The 13,261-nt window shown below is 50.7% G+C and overlaps 6 protein-coding genes across 6 annotated transcripts; all 6 read right to left on the reverse strand.

Moving 5' to 3' along the window:
• Positions 1 to 241: 241 nt before the first annotated feature.
• On the reverse strand, positions 242 to 1,520 carry BCR38DRAFT_341810 (putative dolichyl-phosphate beta-glucosyltransferase; the record flags this gene model as incomplete). The annotated part of the gene is made up of 2 exons (XM_040855896.1): positions 242 to 1,372; positions 1,434 to 1,520. The coding sequence occupies 2 exons, from the start codon at positions 1,518 to 1,520 to the stop codon at positions 242 to 244; spliced, it is 1,218 nt and encodes a 405-aa protein (XP_040716642.1).
• Positions 1,521 to 3,446: 1,926 nt separating this feature from the next.
• BCR38DRAFT_514217 (S-adenosyl-L-methionine-dependent methyltransferase) lies at positions 3,447 to 4,594 on the reverse strand (the record flags this gene model as incomplete). The annotated part of the gene is made up of 5 exons (XM_040865064.1): positions 3,447 to 3,511; positions 3,661 to 3,796; positions 3,847 to 4,106; positions 4,182 to 4,323; positions 4,379 to 4,594. The coding sequence occupies 5 exons, from the start codon at positions 4,592 to 4,594 to the stop codon at positions 3,447 to 3,449; spliced, it is 819 nt and encodes a 272-aa protein (XP_040716643.1).
• A 1,405-nt stretch (positions 4,595 to 5,999) lies between these two features.
• BCR38DRAFT_484908 (uncharacterized protein) lies at positions 6,000 to 6,613 on the reverse strand (the record flags this gene model as incomplete). The annotated part of the gene is made up of 2 exons (XM_040863806.1): positions 6,000 to 6,293; positions 6,569 to 6,613. 2 exons carry the CDS (start codon positions 6,611 to 6,613, stop codon positions 6,000 to 6,002), a joined length of 339 nt encoding a protein of 112 aa, XP_040716644.1.
• Positions 6,614 to 7,028: 415 nt separating this feature from the next.
• Positions 7,029 to 10,185, reverse strand: BCR38DRAFT_432944 (uncharacterized protein). Its single transcript, XM_040860217.1, has one exon. The coding sequence runs from the start codon at positions 10,033 to 10,035 to the stop codon at positions 7,129 to 7,131; it is 2,907 nt and encodes a 968-aa protein (XP_040716645.1). The 5' UTR covers positions 10,036 to 10,185; the 3' UTR covers positions 7,029 to 7,128.
• A 159-nt stretch (positions 10,186 to 10,344) lies between these two features.
• On the reverse strand, positions 10,345 to 12,037 carry BCR38DRAFT_368832 (mitochondrial carrier domain-containing protein). Its single transcript, XM_040857262.1, has 3 exons — positions 11,704 to 12,037; positions 11,339 to 11,636; positions 10,345 to 11,286 (listed from the first exon to the last, which is right to left on the reverse strand). The coding sequence occupies exons 1-3, from the start codon at positions 11,746 to 11,748 to the stop codon at positions 10,532 to 10,534; spliced, it is 1,098 nt and encodes a 365-aa protein (XP_040716646.1). The 5' UTR covers positions 11,749 to 12,037; the 3' UTR covers positions 10,345 to 10,531.
• Positions 12,038 to 12,201: 164 nt separating this feature from the next.
• BCR38DRAFT_432946 (mitochondrial inner membrane protease subunit 2) lies at positions 12,202 to 13,223 on the reverse strand. Its single transcript, XM_040860218.1, has 2 exons — positions 12,737 to 13,223; positions 12,202 to 12,673 (listed from the first exon to the last, which is right to left on the reverse strand). The coding sequence occupies exons 1-2, from the start codon at positions 13,102 to 13,104 to the stop codon at positions 12,382 to 12,384; spliced, it is 660 nt and encodes a 219-aa protein (XP_040716647.1). The 5' UTR covers positions 13,105 to 13,223; the 3' UTR covers positions 12,202 to 12,381.
• Between the last annotated feature and the right edge of the window lie 38 nt (positions 13,224 to 13,261).

Consider the following 13,261-nt stretch of genomic DNA (forward strand, 5'->3'; position numbering starts at 1 on the left):
CTTATAAAGTCGTAAGGGCACATTCGTTGCTTTCTCAGCAAGCTTACAGTTTTGAAAATATTGCTGGCTCATCAGAAGATCAGGTGGTAATGGTTCCCGGTGCAGCAGCAGAATAGATGGAGGAAAATGAGAAATAGAAGCAAGACAAGTCAGCATCGTTGAGAGAAAGCACAGCATTAGCTGTGGTGCATCCCTCTTCGTCAATATACATACTTTAGGTCGGACCTACAAATCCTTGACATCATGCCAGTCGTCGTCTATATACACCAATCATCCAGCTCGCACGAAGCACCGCAAGCCCGACAGCCATTCTGATGCTGTCCTGGATCACATTCAGCTTGCTTCCATCTACCTCGTGCCAGTCAATCGGTACTTCCGCAACCTTAATGCCGGGACTACTGCCAATAACAGTGCCATCGCTTCCAAGCACGGGAACCGCAGGGGCGGACTCGGCCAGCATTAACATCTCGATATCGAAGATCCAGCCTTCCGCGTGCATGTAAGGTACGATGTGGGGCAGAGCTGCTCTGGAGAACAGCTTAAAGCCACACTGGGTGTCGCGAAGTCGGGAAGTGGCAGGGGGGGTCAGAATCATCAAGACCAGATGGAAGGAGCGCATGAGGAAGTTGCGGAGAGCCGAGCGCTTAACCACAGCTTCGCTCCCGACGAGGTGGCCGCGACTTCCGATTGCGACGCCACGGTCGCAGCCATCCTCTACCTCCTCGCATCCCTCCATCAACTTGCCCAGGTCGCTGAATTTGGAAGCACCGTCGGCGTCGGCGAAGACGGCGTATTCGCCTCGGACGTGGCGAAGACCGTGGGTCACACCTCCACCCTTGCCTCGATTCTTCTCCAACGTGACGACCCGGAGGATGTCGTGTAGGCCGTGCTTTCTCGAGAAGTCCAACACCACGTCCATCGTTCGGTCCTTGCTGCCGTCATTGACGATGATGATTTCATATCCGGTGAGGGGCTCCGGCTCCTGCACTGGTAGCACTTTCCTATTGTGTCTGCGAGGCGTGCCTGGCCTAGTGATGTTCTTGCCGGTGTCGGATCGAGATTGTCTACCAAAGGTGACGTCGAGGTACTTGACTGCTTCCTCGAGCGCAGGTAGAATGCGCGTTTCCTCATTGTAAGCCGGAATGACAACACTCATGCGGACTTCGGCAGGCTCGATTGAGCCCGTGTCTGGGACGGAAGTTGTTTCGTCGATTTTGTTCTCGCTTGCATGGCGCTCGGCAAGCCAACGGTCATGCCAGCAAGGAAGCTGCTTCTTCGAGGTGGTTCCATCGGGATTCGTGGTGATGTACACCGTTTCCGACTGCAAAGGCGCTCGAGGCTTGGGGGCGAACAGGTGCAGTGCCGCATAAAGCTATGGTAAAGCCATTAGTCTAGATTTCGGGTCGGCTCAGGTCGGTCGTAGCTGTACTTACGGTGTAGAATGCTGCTATTAGCAATGTGACGAACCCGGCAAACAGAATGTGGACGGGCGTCGCCTTCACCTGGTTGAGGACATCCATTGCGACCTCCATCGTGGCTGTTGGGTGCTCAAGACAGGCGCAGCAGTTGAGAGTATGATCCAAAAAGCCACGGACGTCTTTTGGTGCCAAGTGGGGTGGAGCAAAGTCAATTGGAGAATTTGGGGTAGGTACTTCGAGAGCATGGGGATGAACCTTCCCAATGGAGAGTGGTACCTTTCTGCGCCGATGAATACAGTGTTCAGTTGTTCAGAGGGAGGGTGTCTTATAAGGCACCATCTAGGTTGATTCATCATATTCCGCACCTAGGAGATTCCAATTTCTGTCCGGACAGCCACTGGGACGCGCAGGAAGCTGACGTACAAGGCAGCTTTGGGCAAGGTCGAAGGCACGTTCTTAGGAGATCCCTGAAGAGCAGACCCCTGGAAGATCGCCCGCTAGTCCGTTACCCCACACTCACTCCCTGCAAACGCGCCTACGCGCCTGTGGGACTTCGACTTCCAATTCGATGTACTTCGTAGTAGCGTACCTCTTAATGGTGACGTGCGATGCGGAGAGACGAATCATTTTTGTTTTCCCATATTCAACCTAAACAGAAACATGCCTCCTTGATAGAAGACACTGTTCGTTTTAAGATGCAGAACTCATAATGTAGGAGACGACCGCTGCATTCATAAGCTCCCAGGTGCCCGCCTCGTCGTTGGGACCTGGAGAACAGAAACCCGGTGACCTTGAAAGCTTAGATAACTTGAGCTTGACGGTGATTTTAGGTTACCGCTTCCCGACGTACCTGCGTTGGTTCGGAGCTTATGGAGAACATCTGGTTCATGTCCATTGACCGGAGCAGCACACTTGCTTCATGAGCAGTCCAAGAAAGCGAGCCGAGTTAGGCTGTCCTGGATAGCAGCGCTTCAGCTTTTACCTCAAGATTCGGACATTCATGACCCAAAGCTCGGCTTATGTCGCTGTTTAGGGAACCAGCACGTACAAGTTCAAGAGGTTGGTGCTGTCTGTTGGAAAACAACGCAACCGCCGCTCTGAACCCTCAGAACCCAGCACAAGGTCAGCCAAAGCTCGCGCCACCAATTTCAAAGTAGCTCTCTCTGACTCCGATATCTCGAGACAGGCAGTCTTCCTTGAGTCCATGTTCAAGGTCAGAGTTCGATGAAACACTAAACAAGGCATCCATCAGAATGAGTTCGTCTCAATATTGGCATTGAATGATATGCTCATAAAGAGGGCATCCATCTGGCAATGTACATGCTGTTTTTAGCCACTGCCTTCCTAACCAACCTAGCTCAGCCCAAAACCCTGGCCAATAATCCTCACCTCTTTGCCCCGAAACCACTCATTTCTGTGCACAACGCCTTCCAATCGCTGCTGTCCGTTACATCCAGAGTCAAGACACTCGAATACTGCCCGAAACAATTTAGTGGGCAGCTTGTCCTTAGGCTTCATAAGAACAAATCGCACGGCGCTATCGAGCAAAACAAGCTGCCGCCATTGTGAAGGGCTGTAGTGGTCTCAAGGTGCAACTTGTCCATCTGTCACATCGGAAGAAAAATGAGTGCTCCCAGTACTGATCATTGCGTCTTTTCCTTTTGTATGATCAACACGATGTTCAGTGCAGTTTCAACTTGCCAACAACCCCATGATTCCCAAGCTCTCTTGTGTTATCCTCTATCCCAGTGGAGCAGCATTGGCGCGCTCTTGTTCAGTCGGCTTCCGTCCGTACACAGCGTATCTAGAAGAAAAGGCATGGTAAGCAGGAGATTCTCGCACCGCCCGGGCGGGAGCTAACATACGCAACAATAAAGAAGCGATTCCTCGTATCCTTGATCTCTTGCTTGGCCGATTCCATAAGTTCCTGTACCTCTTCCGGCGAGAGGCCCGAAGACCTCATCATCTTCCAGGTAGACAGAAACACGCCGTCGATATAGTTCCTCTCCATGTACCGACCAGCCAAATTCAGTCGGGGTCTTCTGACCACGGATTGGCCGGCCAGATCATTCGCCTTTCTACAACATCCACGACTAGATGTGGCAAGTCAAGTCGTCAGCGTGCGCAACACTACTTCGTATATGTAGTATTAGTCCTTTGAAGAACTTCTGCCAATATTGCAATAAATTGCTCCTCTGAGATCCTACGAGCAAATAAAAACAACATATAAAATAAAACTTACACCCCACTTCACGGAGCCAAGCCGCATAATACGGTGCTACGGCAATATCTCGCCCAACCGCCGCCGCAACCCCTCGGACTACAGCCTGGCCCCATCGCTGATAAGCCGTGCCTACACAAGTCATTAGCCCAGTTACCTTGACCAAGCCACAGCGTCCCCAGACTCGCAATCGATGTTTCCGTCCACGCTGATAAGCTCATTCGTGAAAGGGTCCTGGAATTCTATCCATCCCCCGGGCTTCATGGAGCCGAACGCATTCCTCATCACATTCTTAGGATCGCTAAAGCACGAGAACACGAAGCGCAGGTGGACGTAGTCGAACTTGTGCGGGAAGACCCATTCCTCCTCGGCGTCGTCCTTGAGGAAGTGGCAGTTTGGGGGCGCGTTATTCGGCTGGATGGCGCTGAGGTCGGTCCCCGTGATGTGTGAGAGTGGGCTTTTGTCAGCTGGCGGGGGGTTCGTCAGCGTAAAAGCCCAAGGCTTCAATGCATATCTCCAGATCAAATACCTCTTGCACGTACCGAACTCGATCGCCCGTATCCCTGTCCCAGTAGCGACATCCAGGACGTGCTGCGGGTTCTTAGGGATCGGAGCCAGCGTCAATCTATCGCCGAGAAGGATCGTGAACGCAGCATGCTGGAAATCCAATCGGTCTTGCTCTGCCTATATACGAGACCTTTAATACATCTATAATGCCACATACACAGAAAGTGCTTACACCATTATTCGGCAGTAAGTATTTCCCCTCATTGTAGGCATGATACGTCCTTCCAAAATCGCCAACAACGGAATCTTGGTCTAACACGGACTGGCCTGAAGCGGGGCGGTTGAGTTCCTCAGGCCTGAATAGCCCGCCGGGTGTGAAGAAGTCGTCACGTTGGTGCTGCTGGGTATTTTGACCTGTGCTCCCACCGGCCACAAGGGCAGATGGCATATTCGCAATCAGCTGTGATGGCTGTATCTGAGATGGAAAGAAGGCTGGCTGGGTACTAGCTGGAGAAGATTCGGGTCCAGGCTCTCATTATACTGCTGCTGGGGAGGCTTGTGCTGTGGCCTGCCGGCCCACTTGCATATTCCCGTACAGCGGAGCCTGAGTGTAATCTGTCTGGGGGCCACTGAAAGTGTAGGGCAAGCTCATATTTTTGTGGCTCGGGAATCGAGTATACTGTGCTTGCGGGACAAGACCAGTACCATCTTGACTTGGAAGATGGTCCCACTGTGATGGCGCCACTAGTTTGGGTGCTGTTGCCGAAGCCGGATCGTAATGATATTGGAAGTGACCATGATATGTTTGTTGCGCGCCGGGTTCAGGTTTGAGATCTGCATCATTAGGATCTGGCAACTGCTTCTGGTCTGACAGGGTGATACATTCATAGAAAATCACCGTGTCACAGAAACTTGTCGTATAGAAAATGGCAACGGGCTGGGACTTGGAGAGGTAAAAGCACATATCTACGTAGGCTTTCAAGGGGCTGGCCGGTTCTGGCGTGCTTTGAGCAACATCGGGTTAGTTTGGAAACGAGAAACCCGGTGACATGTCGACTGCAGGTCTATGAATTGACGAATCAAGCGACATGCTGAACTCCCTGTCGGCGCTACGCTCCCAAACTGGCGGTGTATTCAAATACTTCACACCATGTATCAATGTTGTGTGTTGTTCTTATTGCAAGCGACTACCGTATCTTTCGACCATGTTATATATAAGGCAAAAGTACTAAAACTCGTATCTGCTCAAGTATGAAGTTCACGATAAAGAAGGAGGAAGGGATTATAAATGTGAAACGAGCCTCAAGGCCCAATGAACTAACTAGAGTTGCTTGTAAATCTGGTGATCTTATACTTCAGTATATTAGCGGACATAGCCTTGAGTGTTGAGATGTGACGATATTTTTTCAAGACACAGGTTCTATCTTGAAATACCGAACCGTTAATTGAGACGACTAGCTGACTAGTTTAAGAAGGCATGTAATTTTCAATAATAGAAACTACGCTACTACGTATTAAGATACCACTTAACACCCTCACGAGCGGTGTTTATAGGAAAAACAACCAAACAATACCCATTACTACGCTAAAATACCGGGCTATCATACATTAATATACCATTAATACGCCGTCTATTCTATTACTTGATAGCCTATATTCTATAACACCTTCAACGTAGATGTCTATAACCTCTACCCATGCTTCACTATGGGCTGCAACAACCCCACCGCCAAATCCGCATACCTTCGCATGAGCAGGACCATACTATCCTGAACCCCTTCAGTATGATGCCACTCCCCAATCAACGCACACGGAAAGCGCCACCTGCTCACATGGTTCGGCGCCGTGCCCTCTTATATTTCCTGTATGTTCAGAATAAGTTTCTTCTTCGAAATAGGAGCCGGCGTCTGAGTATCCGTCCCCGTCAATCGAAGGACATAGGAATCGTTATGCTTGTCCGCTGCTTCCTCCTCGCCTTGCACGGGCAAGTCCATGATGTCTTCTAGTGACATCAGAGTAGCGGCACTTGGTTCCTCCGATGTCGGATATGCCTCATCGTCGTAGTTGTCCCTACACAAGTATGAGAGAAACTTTTCCAATATTTCAGCGTCATCTTCAGGAAGATCAAAGACCCCGGTCCGTGATTCCTGTGCTAGTCAGCAATCATGAAAGTATCATGTTTGACCGGTTAAGATCTAGATATGCATATCTGGCTGTATTCCATTGCTAGTAGAAACTGGTGATTCGAAAGGAGTATGTATTTTGTGATTTCTCCTGCTGTCTCTACCATGCTTCGGCAAACAGCCTCTACTCACCTTCGTACCGCTATCTCAAAGGTTCGCAAAGGACGCCGACCGAGGTCATACTATTGCCCGATAGATCTTGAATTCGCGGCCGCCATAAGTGATGACCATATCCGAACGCTTCCATTGAGAAACAGATCCTGAGTGTTTCGGTAGATGGACATCTTTCCCGTAAGTTTTAAGACCGAGAGCTCACTCATATAGTATATAGTATTTGGCGCCGTTGTACCGTAATTGACCGTTGCTGTGCATGCCCAAATGAAGTAGGTACTGTTCAGCCCCAAATGGAACGATTGAGATTGGTCCCTTCTCTCATAGTGACCGAGACGGATACGCCTTCGATGGACATATTTGATTTTGTGTCTGAGGCAGATCCGAACAGAAGAAGCAGGCGACCTTCAGTGCAGTGGGGCTGAGCTGGATTGGTGCTCGAGTCTAGTCAAATTGAATATAGGTATTTCACTAACGTACAAGTTAGCATTTTGGTCTATTATATCTGAAATGTTCTCAGCTGCATGGAGATGTGCGTGAAACCGGAATTCTAGCGAAGGCAGTTCGAATTCATATGTTACACACAACCGGCTGCCAAAGCAAGCATTCGTGCTCGCATACGTTTATATTGCTACACAAAAATATATACAACTAGTTACTGCGTCTCTATTTAGGTCTGAGCAAGTAACTATATATTCTCATCGGGAAGGGGACCGTCCCCCTGCCGAAGCTCCTCCCCATTGCGTTCCATACATGCCGCCGCTTCGCCCATGATGCGAAGTGTTTCCTCGTAAATCATGCAGCCTTCGTCAACCTGGATGCCTCGCCAATGTTTCGTACCGTCGATACCATCCTGGACCAGTTGCGTTATATTGATGACCAGGGGACTCAGCATCCACCTCTTCAACTGCCGCTTCGTGCCCTTGAGAAGTCTCAAAGTACTTCTTTCTGCAGCCAGGGGGCTGGATGGCAGAGACTCAATAAGCCACCTCATCCCCTCTAGGTCGAGATTTTGGGCGTACGCCATGATGAGTGCGCGAAGGCTCTGACGCGAGAAGCATGGATTTGTCGTGCCGCTCCTCTCCATGGCCAACTTACAGAGACTAATGGCCTTGGCATGGTGACCAAATTTGACGCACGCGATGGCCGCATGTGTCAAGACCGACGAGTCTATGATTACCCCCACAGACTCAAAGCGGGTGATTGTAGTCTTCAGATGGAGTAGAATCTCTTCGAATGAGCCCCGGAACCCATCTATCTGTGTCTTGATGAAAACCGCAACAGCCGCACTTACATCGTGCCCCTTCTGATGTGTATTGTGGATGAGTTTCATGGCCACGCCGAGGTTGTCGCCCCTTTGTTTCAGTACGGATGCGATAGCGACACGGAAGCACCGGGGGCACCATGGCATGCCGTACCGCAGCGCGCGCCGGTATATCAACATTGCTCTGTCCGGATGACCACATATGAGTTCCTCATTCATCGCATTGAACACATCTCGTTCCCTGGCAGACCTGAAAGCATAGGGCAACTTGTTCGAAGGGATCTTGAGGGTTGAGAGTCTCCGTCGAGTAGTATTGGCGTAGTTGCGGTCCTCTAGAGCCGCGCTACGCATGATGTTCCGCGTCACACCGTCAACACAGGCGGGCTCAAGTGTTCTCATCTCGAAAAATAATTGTCTTAGCTTTCGAAAGGAGAACTTCCACCTTTTACGGCAGTTATTCAGAACAGCGTTGCAGAAGCTTGAATCTAGTGCAAAGCCCTTTGAACTGCAGTTCTGGAGCCACTCAATGAACCCGTCTGTATCGTGGCATTCACCGTACTTGTTAGCCACAAGTGTGACCATATAACGGTTTAGTTGTACACCCATTACATTGGTGTAGTAATGGATGAATTGTTCCACTTCCGCCAGTGGATGGTCTTCGCTGAATACTTTCAGGACTGTGACAAAGGTGTGATCGTAGGTTTCTTGCTGTCCTTCTGTTTTGTGTTCCATATTTGCGAAGTCTGCCCGGACTCCATCCCAGTCTCCAAGTTTGGCCTTGAGCAAAGCGAGGTAACCATTCAAGCCGACGTCTTTCGCCATATGTGGAAACTTCTTCAAAATTTCCTCTTGTACGTCTTGGGCCATGGAATTATGTCCGGCTAGTACCGCTAGCTGCACTATGACCTTATAGACATACTCCGGGTTGTCGATTCTGTCCAGGAGCCCTAGGCACTTGTATTGATGGAAGAGATCCATGGATTGAAGTGGATCTTTATATCGACTCCAGTGGGCCTGTGACATCCTCATGAGCCATCCCGCCTTCAAGGGACGTGGATTTGGAGGATCACTCATGGCTGCCAAGGCACGCACTACATTGTTCACTTGCCCGCCTCGTAATTCTTCGACGGACTGCACAACCATCTCAGCAATCCGTTCGAAACATTGGTCATCTGGAGCCATCTTGGAGAAGTTCAGTCGAAAATACTTCACAACCGACTTATGATCCTTGTATTCAAACAGGGCATTGATGAACCACGCTGTGAAGGCTGTGGGGTCTTTTATCTGGCTAAAGGCTCTCCAGAACACACTGTGGGTCTGCTTCGGTTGGTTGAAAGCAAATAAGAGAGGGATGATGGTCCTGCCGAGGCGCTCGACCTCCTCGGCGTGGGCTTGAGGTTTCTCTTTAAAAGTTGCTGTAAACAAGGGCAAAACCCAACGGAGCCTCTCCAAGCTCGACATCTTGTCCTTGATATCCACTTCTGACAGAGCCCAATCCATAATCGGAATTGGATCGTGGGCATAGAATTGGCTTTCTGACAGGGTACGACTTCGAACCACAGCAACAAGAATCTTGTGCGCTTCCCTCCATCTACCGGTTGCTTGGCATTTCTTGCAGAGTGCTGTAGAGAGCTCGAGCCAGCCGCGGCCCAGATCTGCGAACACAGTCTCCATTTGAACCTCCCTCAGGAAGGCTGTGACGGCAATGTCTAGGCTGGCATCATCTTTGTCGAGAAACTTCGCGATGCCCACCTGCAAGTTACTGAGACGCTGAGGGGCCCTATCCTTCCCCGGCGATTGGTCATCGATTCCAAAGCTATGTGCCCACCCTCTACTATCCCTTGGTATGTGCGGAGCAGGAGCGGCCCGGATTGCTAGTTTCGAGGCTATACGCGGATCGGGAGGCGGCGTGTGTCCACCAGGTATAGATGGCGGCAGGTCTGCGCGTTGGCCTGCCATCGACACTGGTATCGCATCTGCTGCTGTCGGTTCCTGGGCAGGCTGGAAGGATTGCAAGACTTGACATTGGGATTCTTCGCATGTTCGACTTCGGGAATTCCTCGGGGTCTCTACTGGCGGTTGGCAATGCCATTGCAGTTCATCTCCAGATAGTATGCCAGCATCGTCTGTGCGGATCGCAACTGCCTCGGCGGCCCCATGATACGCCCTCGACGATTTCAACCTTCTCTTGTTGTGTATCGCTGTTCTCAACGTACTCATCCGCCGTCGCCGGTCTTCCACAATAAGTCCGATTGCGCAGGATGTCCCTAACGCGATCCCCCTAAGAGCGTGTATGGCCGCCTTGGAGGGCACTGGTAAAGGAGGCGACATGATTGTAAACTGATCGTAGAGGCCATATCGAGCTCAAGTGTCAAGGGACGGATACAAAAGGCGTGTCGGTCGGCTCGTTATCATTTGCGAAAGCCTGGCCTGGTGGGCACATGCTTGTCATGCATCTTTTTAAGACTCGTTCGATGTTTCCTTCAATTGGGGAAGATAATCGAGCCTCGATATTGAATGGGCTGGGTTGCAGGATAAGCGATTTTCCCGCTAGGTGGGGCTGATGAGTAACGAGTATATGCACATAACGCAACTGTGACCGCCGACCAGAGAGGTCTGTCTGTACGTCGTCCAAGTGTAGAAAACATTGAAAGCATCGTAGCACAAGCTGTCCTGGCGCCCTGTGGTATCTTCTGATTTGAGATTTCTGTCTAAAACTCGTCTATAACTTCGACTCTGCGTCTATATTGTCTCCCCAACGCCTGCAAATGCGTCCGGTCATTACCATGTTTTTACATTACGGTGGCCTTCCGTTGGCCAACCCGTCTCAGACCGGGACTTCCGGGGTTTCCGTGGGAAACGACACCTCTAGCTGCCGCAACATGGTTTGATACAAAAACAACATACAACCGCTCTGTACACTAGTCCAGACGAAGCGTGGACCGACGCCTCTGAACCATCCGCCAACGCCTTCCGTCTTATATATGAGTTTGAGACCTTGATACACTGATGACGTATCCAACGTGACTGCTCCAGGTCGCGGCAGATGAGTAGATGGTGAAGATGTCGAGATGGGTCTTTTTTGCTTATGGTCGGCTGCTCCCTTTTGTTGCATGATTGCTGCCTCTTTTACTGCAGCCTTGGCGTCGACAGCTGCTCGGCCTTTCAAGATCACCGGTGTTGGTGTCGGCTCTATTTGTGTCTGCAACCGGGTTTTCACCACGTCGAGGGGGCAAGTCATGACACCGGCCAGTCCACCACCGGCGGCACCGGTGAGAAGCTCCAATGGTATTCCGATATCCCGGCTTTGCTTCCACTGCTTTGCCCAGCTGCGAAATTGTTCGTAGAACATGAACTGAAATGCCGAGAAGGGCAGATCTCGGTACAGTGTCGCCTTGTACCCATAAAATAGTGCTGACGGGCCTTCCACACGTACAATTGTTCTTGCCGCATCGAAGGTTCCCCGGTAATTGTAACCTGATTTGAAAAAGGGGTTGTTGTACCGGCCTTGAAGCTGCATACGTGTTTTCAAAACTTCGGAAGGAACGTAGACTATCGATGCTGCGAGATCACCTACGAATCCTGCCGACTCGTCAGCATTTTCCTGAATTATGAACAGGCAGGGAATACACACCAGCTGTCAGGTAAGAAATGTGCGGCTGGATGCCCCAGTCCAGTAGGTGGCGCTTGCTCCATTCGTAGCTGCCAAAGAACATAACTGTACCGGGAAACGATCCCATCATGGCTGGTAACCACCCACCGTATAGGCCGCGTCGGATGCCTTCCTGGCGCCATATCGTGTAGTATGAAGAGCCCAATGAGGAGTATTTCGGCGGGAAATGCGGGTCGCCTTGCTGTCGAGTCTTGACGGTATCAAGCGAGTGCATCAACATGTCTCCGGTGGTGCCGCCCAATCCTCCAGCTATCATAGACTGCGCACAGTCAGCTGGTTAGCCAAATGTCATCCACGCGCCAGAAGTAGCCGGCAGGTGTACTCACATAGAGGATTGGCGGCCGGCTCTCCAATTCATCGTCTGGGCTCATGTTTCCGCCATGCGATTGAGCTGCGGTGCTGGAATCCGACAATAAGCCCAACTGGTCCAAAGGTCCATCATGGGGGGCGATGACGCAGAAGGACAACGGGTCGCAGGAGGGTCGGGAGTGGAAGCGGTGAAGAAGCTACCAACTCGTTGGGCTAGGGACATTGCCCTGTTGAATAGCTAGCTGGAATCGCCGTAGTTGAAGTACTAGCTTTCCTGTATCGTTGAGAAGCGAAGGGGACAGGGAATAGGACCCGTTATCGTCTCTACATTCTTCCAGTGCTTATTTTTTTTGGCGGCTCGAGACACGACGTGGTGTAAGCGGCTCGTGCACACCCAGCCAGCGGACTTTACAATATCCCCGGCCCCACCTCACCTGCAGCTACCCTTAGCATGTAGCGGCACCTGGATGGGAAGATTGATCAGTGAAGAAGCTTGAATACATTACTATCATGGAGTGCCAAGTTATCAATTCAAAGAGGCGTTTGGGGAATTTTTCAAGCATATACTTCATACTCTGTACCTTTCCCGGCACAATTTGCCACACAAGATTAAACAGTCAATCACCGATAAAGGTGCTTAGGAGCTAGACATGGAAGTTCGTAATATTGTTAATATTTTTTTTTTCATTTTCTTCTTAGCTTCGATGCCTCACTCTCCCGTTCACCGGATGCTCCCACCATCGCACCCAGCCAGCTCTGTGGAGTGGTTTTAGTACGAAGGGAATTGTTCCAATGACCAGAGCTGTCGCAATGGGTCCATAGACATTGCTATCTATACTGTCCCGTTCCCCGCCATCTCCTTCAACCCAGATATGGCCAGGCGGTACTCTGATAACGAGAGCTGGATACGGAGGTCGCGTTGTGATGATGTCGCCTTCGAGTCCCACGACTCTCTTCACGACGGTTATCTCTGGCTTCCTTGGGTTCCTAGAGCAGCGCGACAGGCATTAGCTTGAGTACCATACAGCCTCTAGCAGTGATGTCCCTAACCAGAATAAGACGATCATCCCTCGGGCCAAGTTATGCTGGGCATTCCACTTCCAAGCGACTGTTACGTCTGGGGCCGTGGTCTGGTCCTTTTCGGCGTTCATGAAAGGGTACATGGAAGGACCATTGATGAACGCAAGCTCCATCACATTCGCATTGAAGAAGACGACTACTGGAACCCATGTTAAGAAGATCCAGGAATACCACGTGAAGTCTCCGAGAAATCGGTGCTGGCGGAATGACTTGTATCGAGTCCACCGGCTGTTGACGGAGTGGATTCTCGGATGCGATTGGATTCGGAGCGCCACCTTATTGAAGAGTAGCGGCCTTCGAAATGGTCGAAGTCGGGCCCATAATGAATGATTTGCCATGAGAAACTGCCCGCTGGGGAGCGGCGGCGCGTCGTGGCAGAGCTGACAGTAGGGATTACGAAAGTTTAGTCGAATCGATCTGCGACCGATGCATCACATCATTCATTGATGACCTCGATTTAAAGGTTCTATGTCTAAATGAATTAAACGGGACATG

The sequence above is a fragment of the Pseudomassariella vexata genome, assembly GCF_002105095.1.
Source record: "Pseudomassariella vexata strain CBS 129021 chromosome Unknown BCR38scaffold_6, whole genome shotgun sequence".
Lineage (NCBI taxonomy): Eukaryota > Fungi > Ascomycota > Sordariomycetes > Amphisphaeriales > Pseudomassariaceae > Pseudomassariella > Pseudomassariella vexata.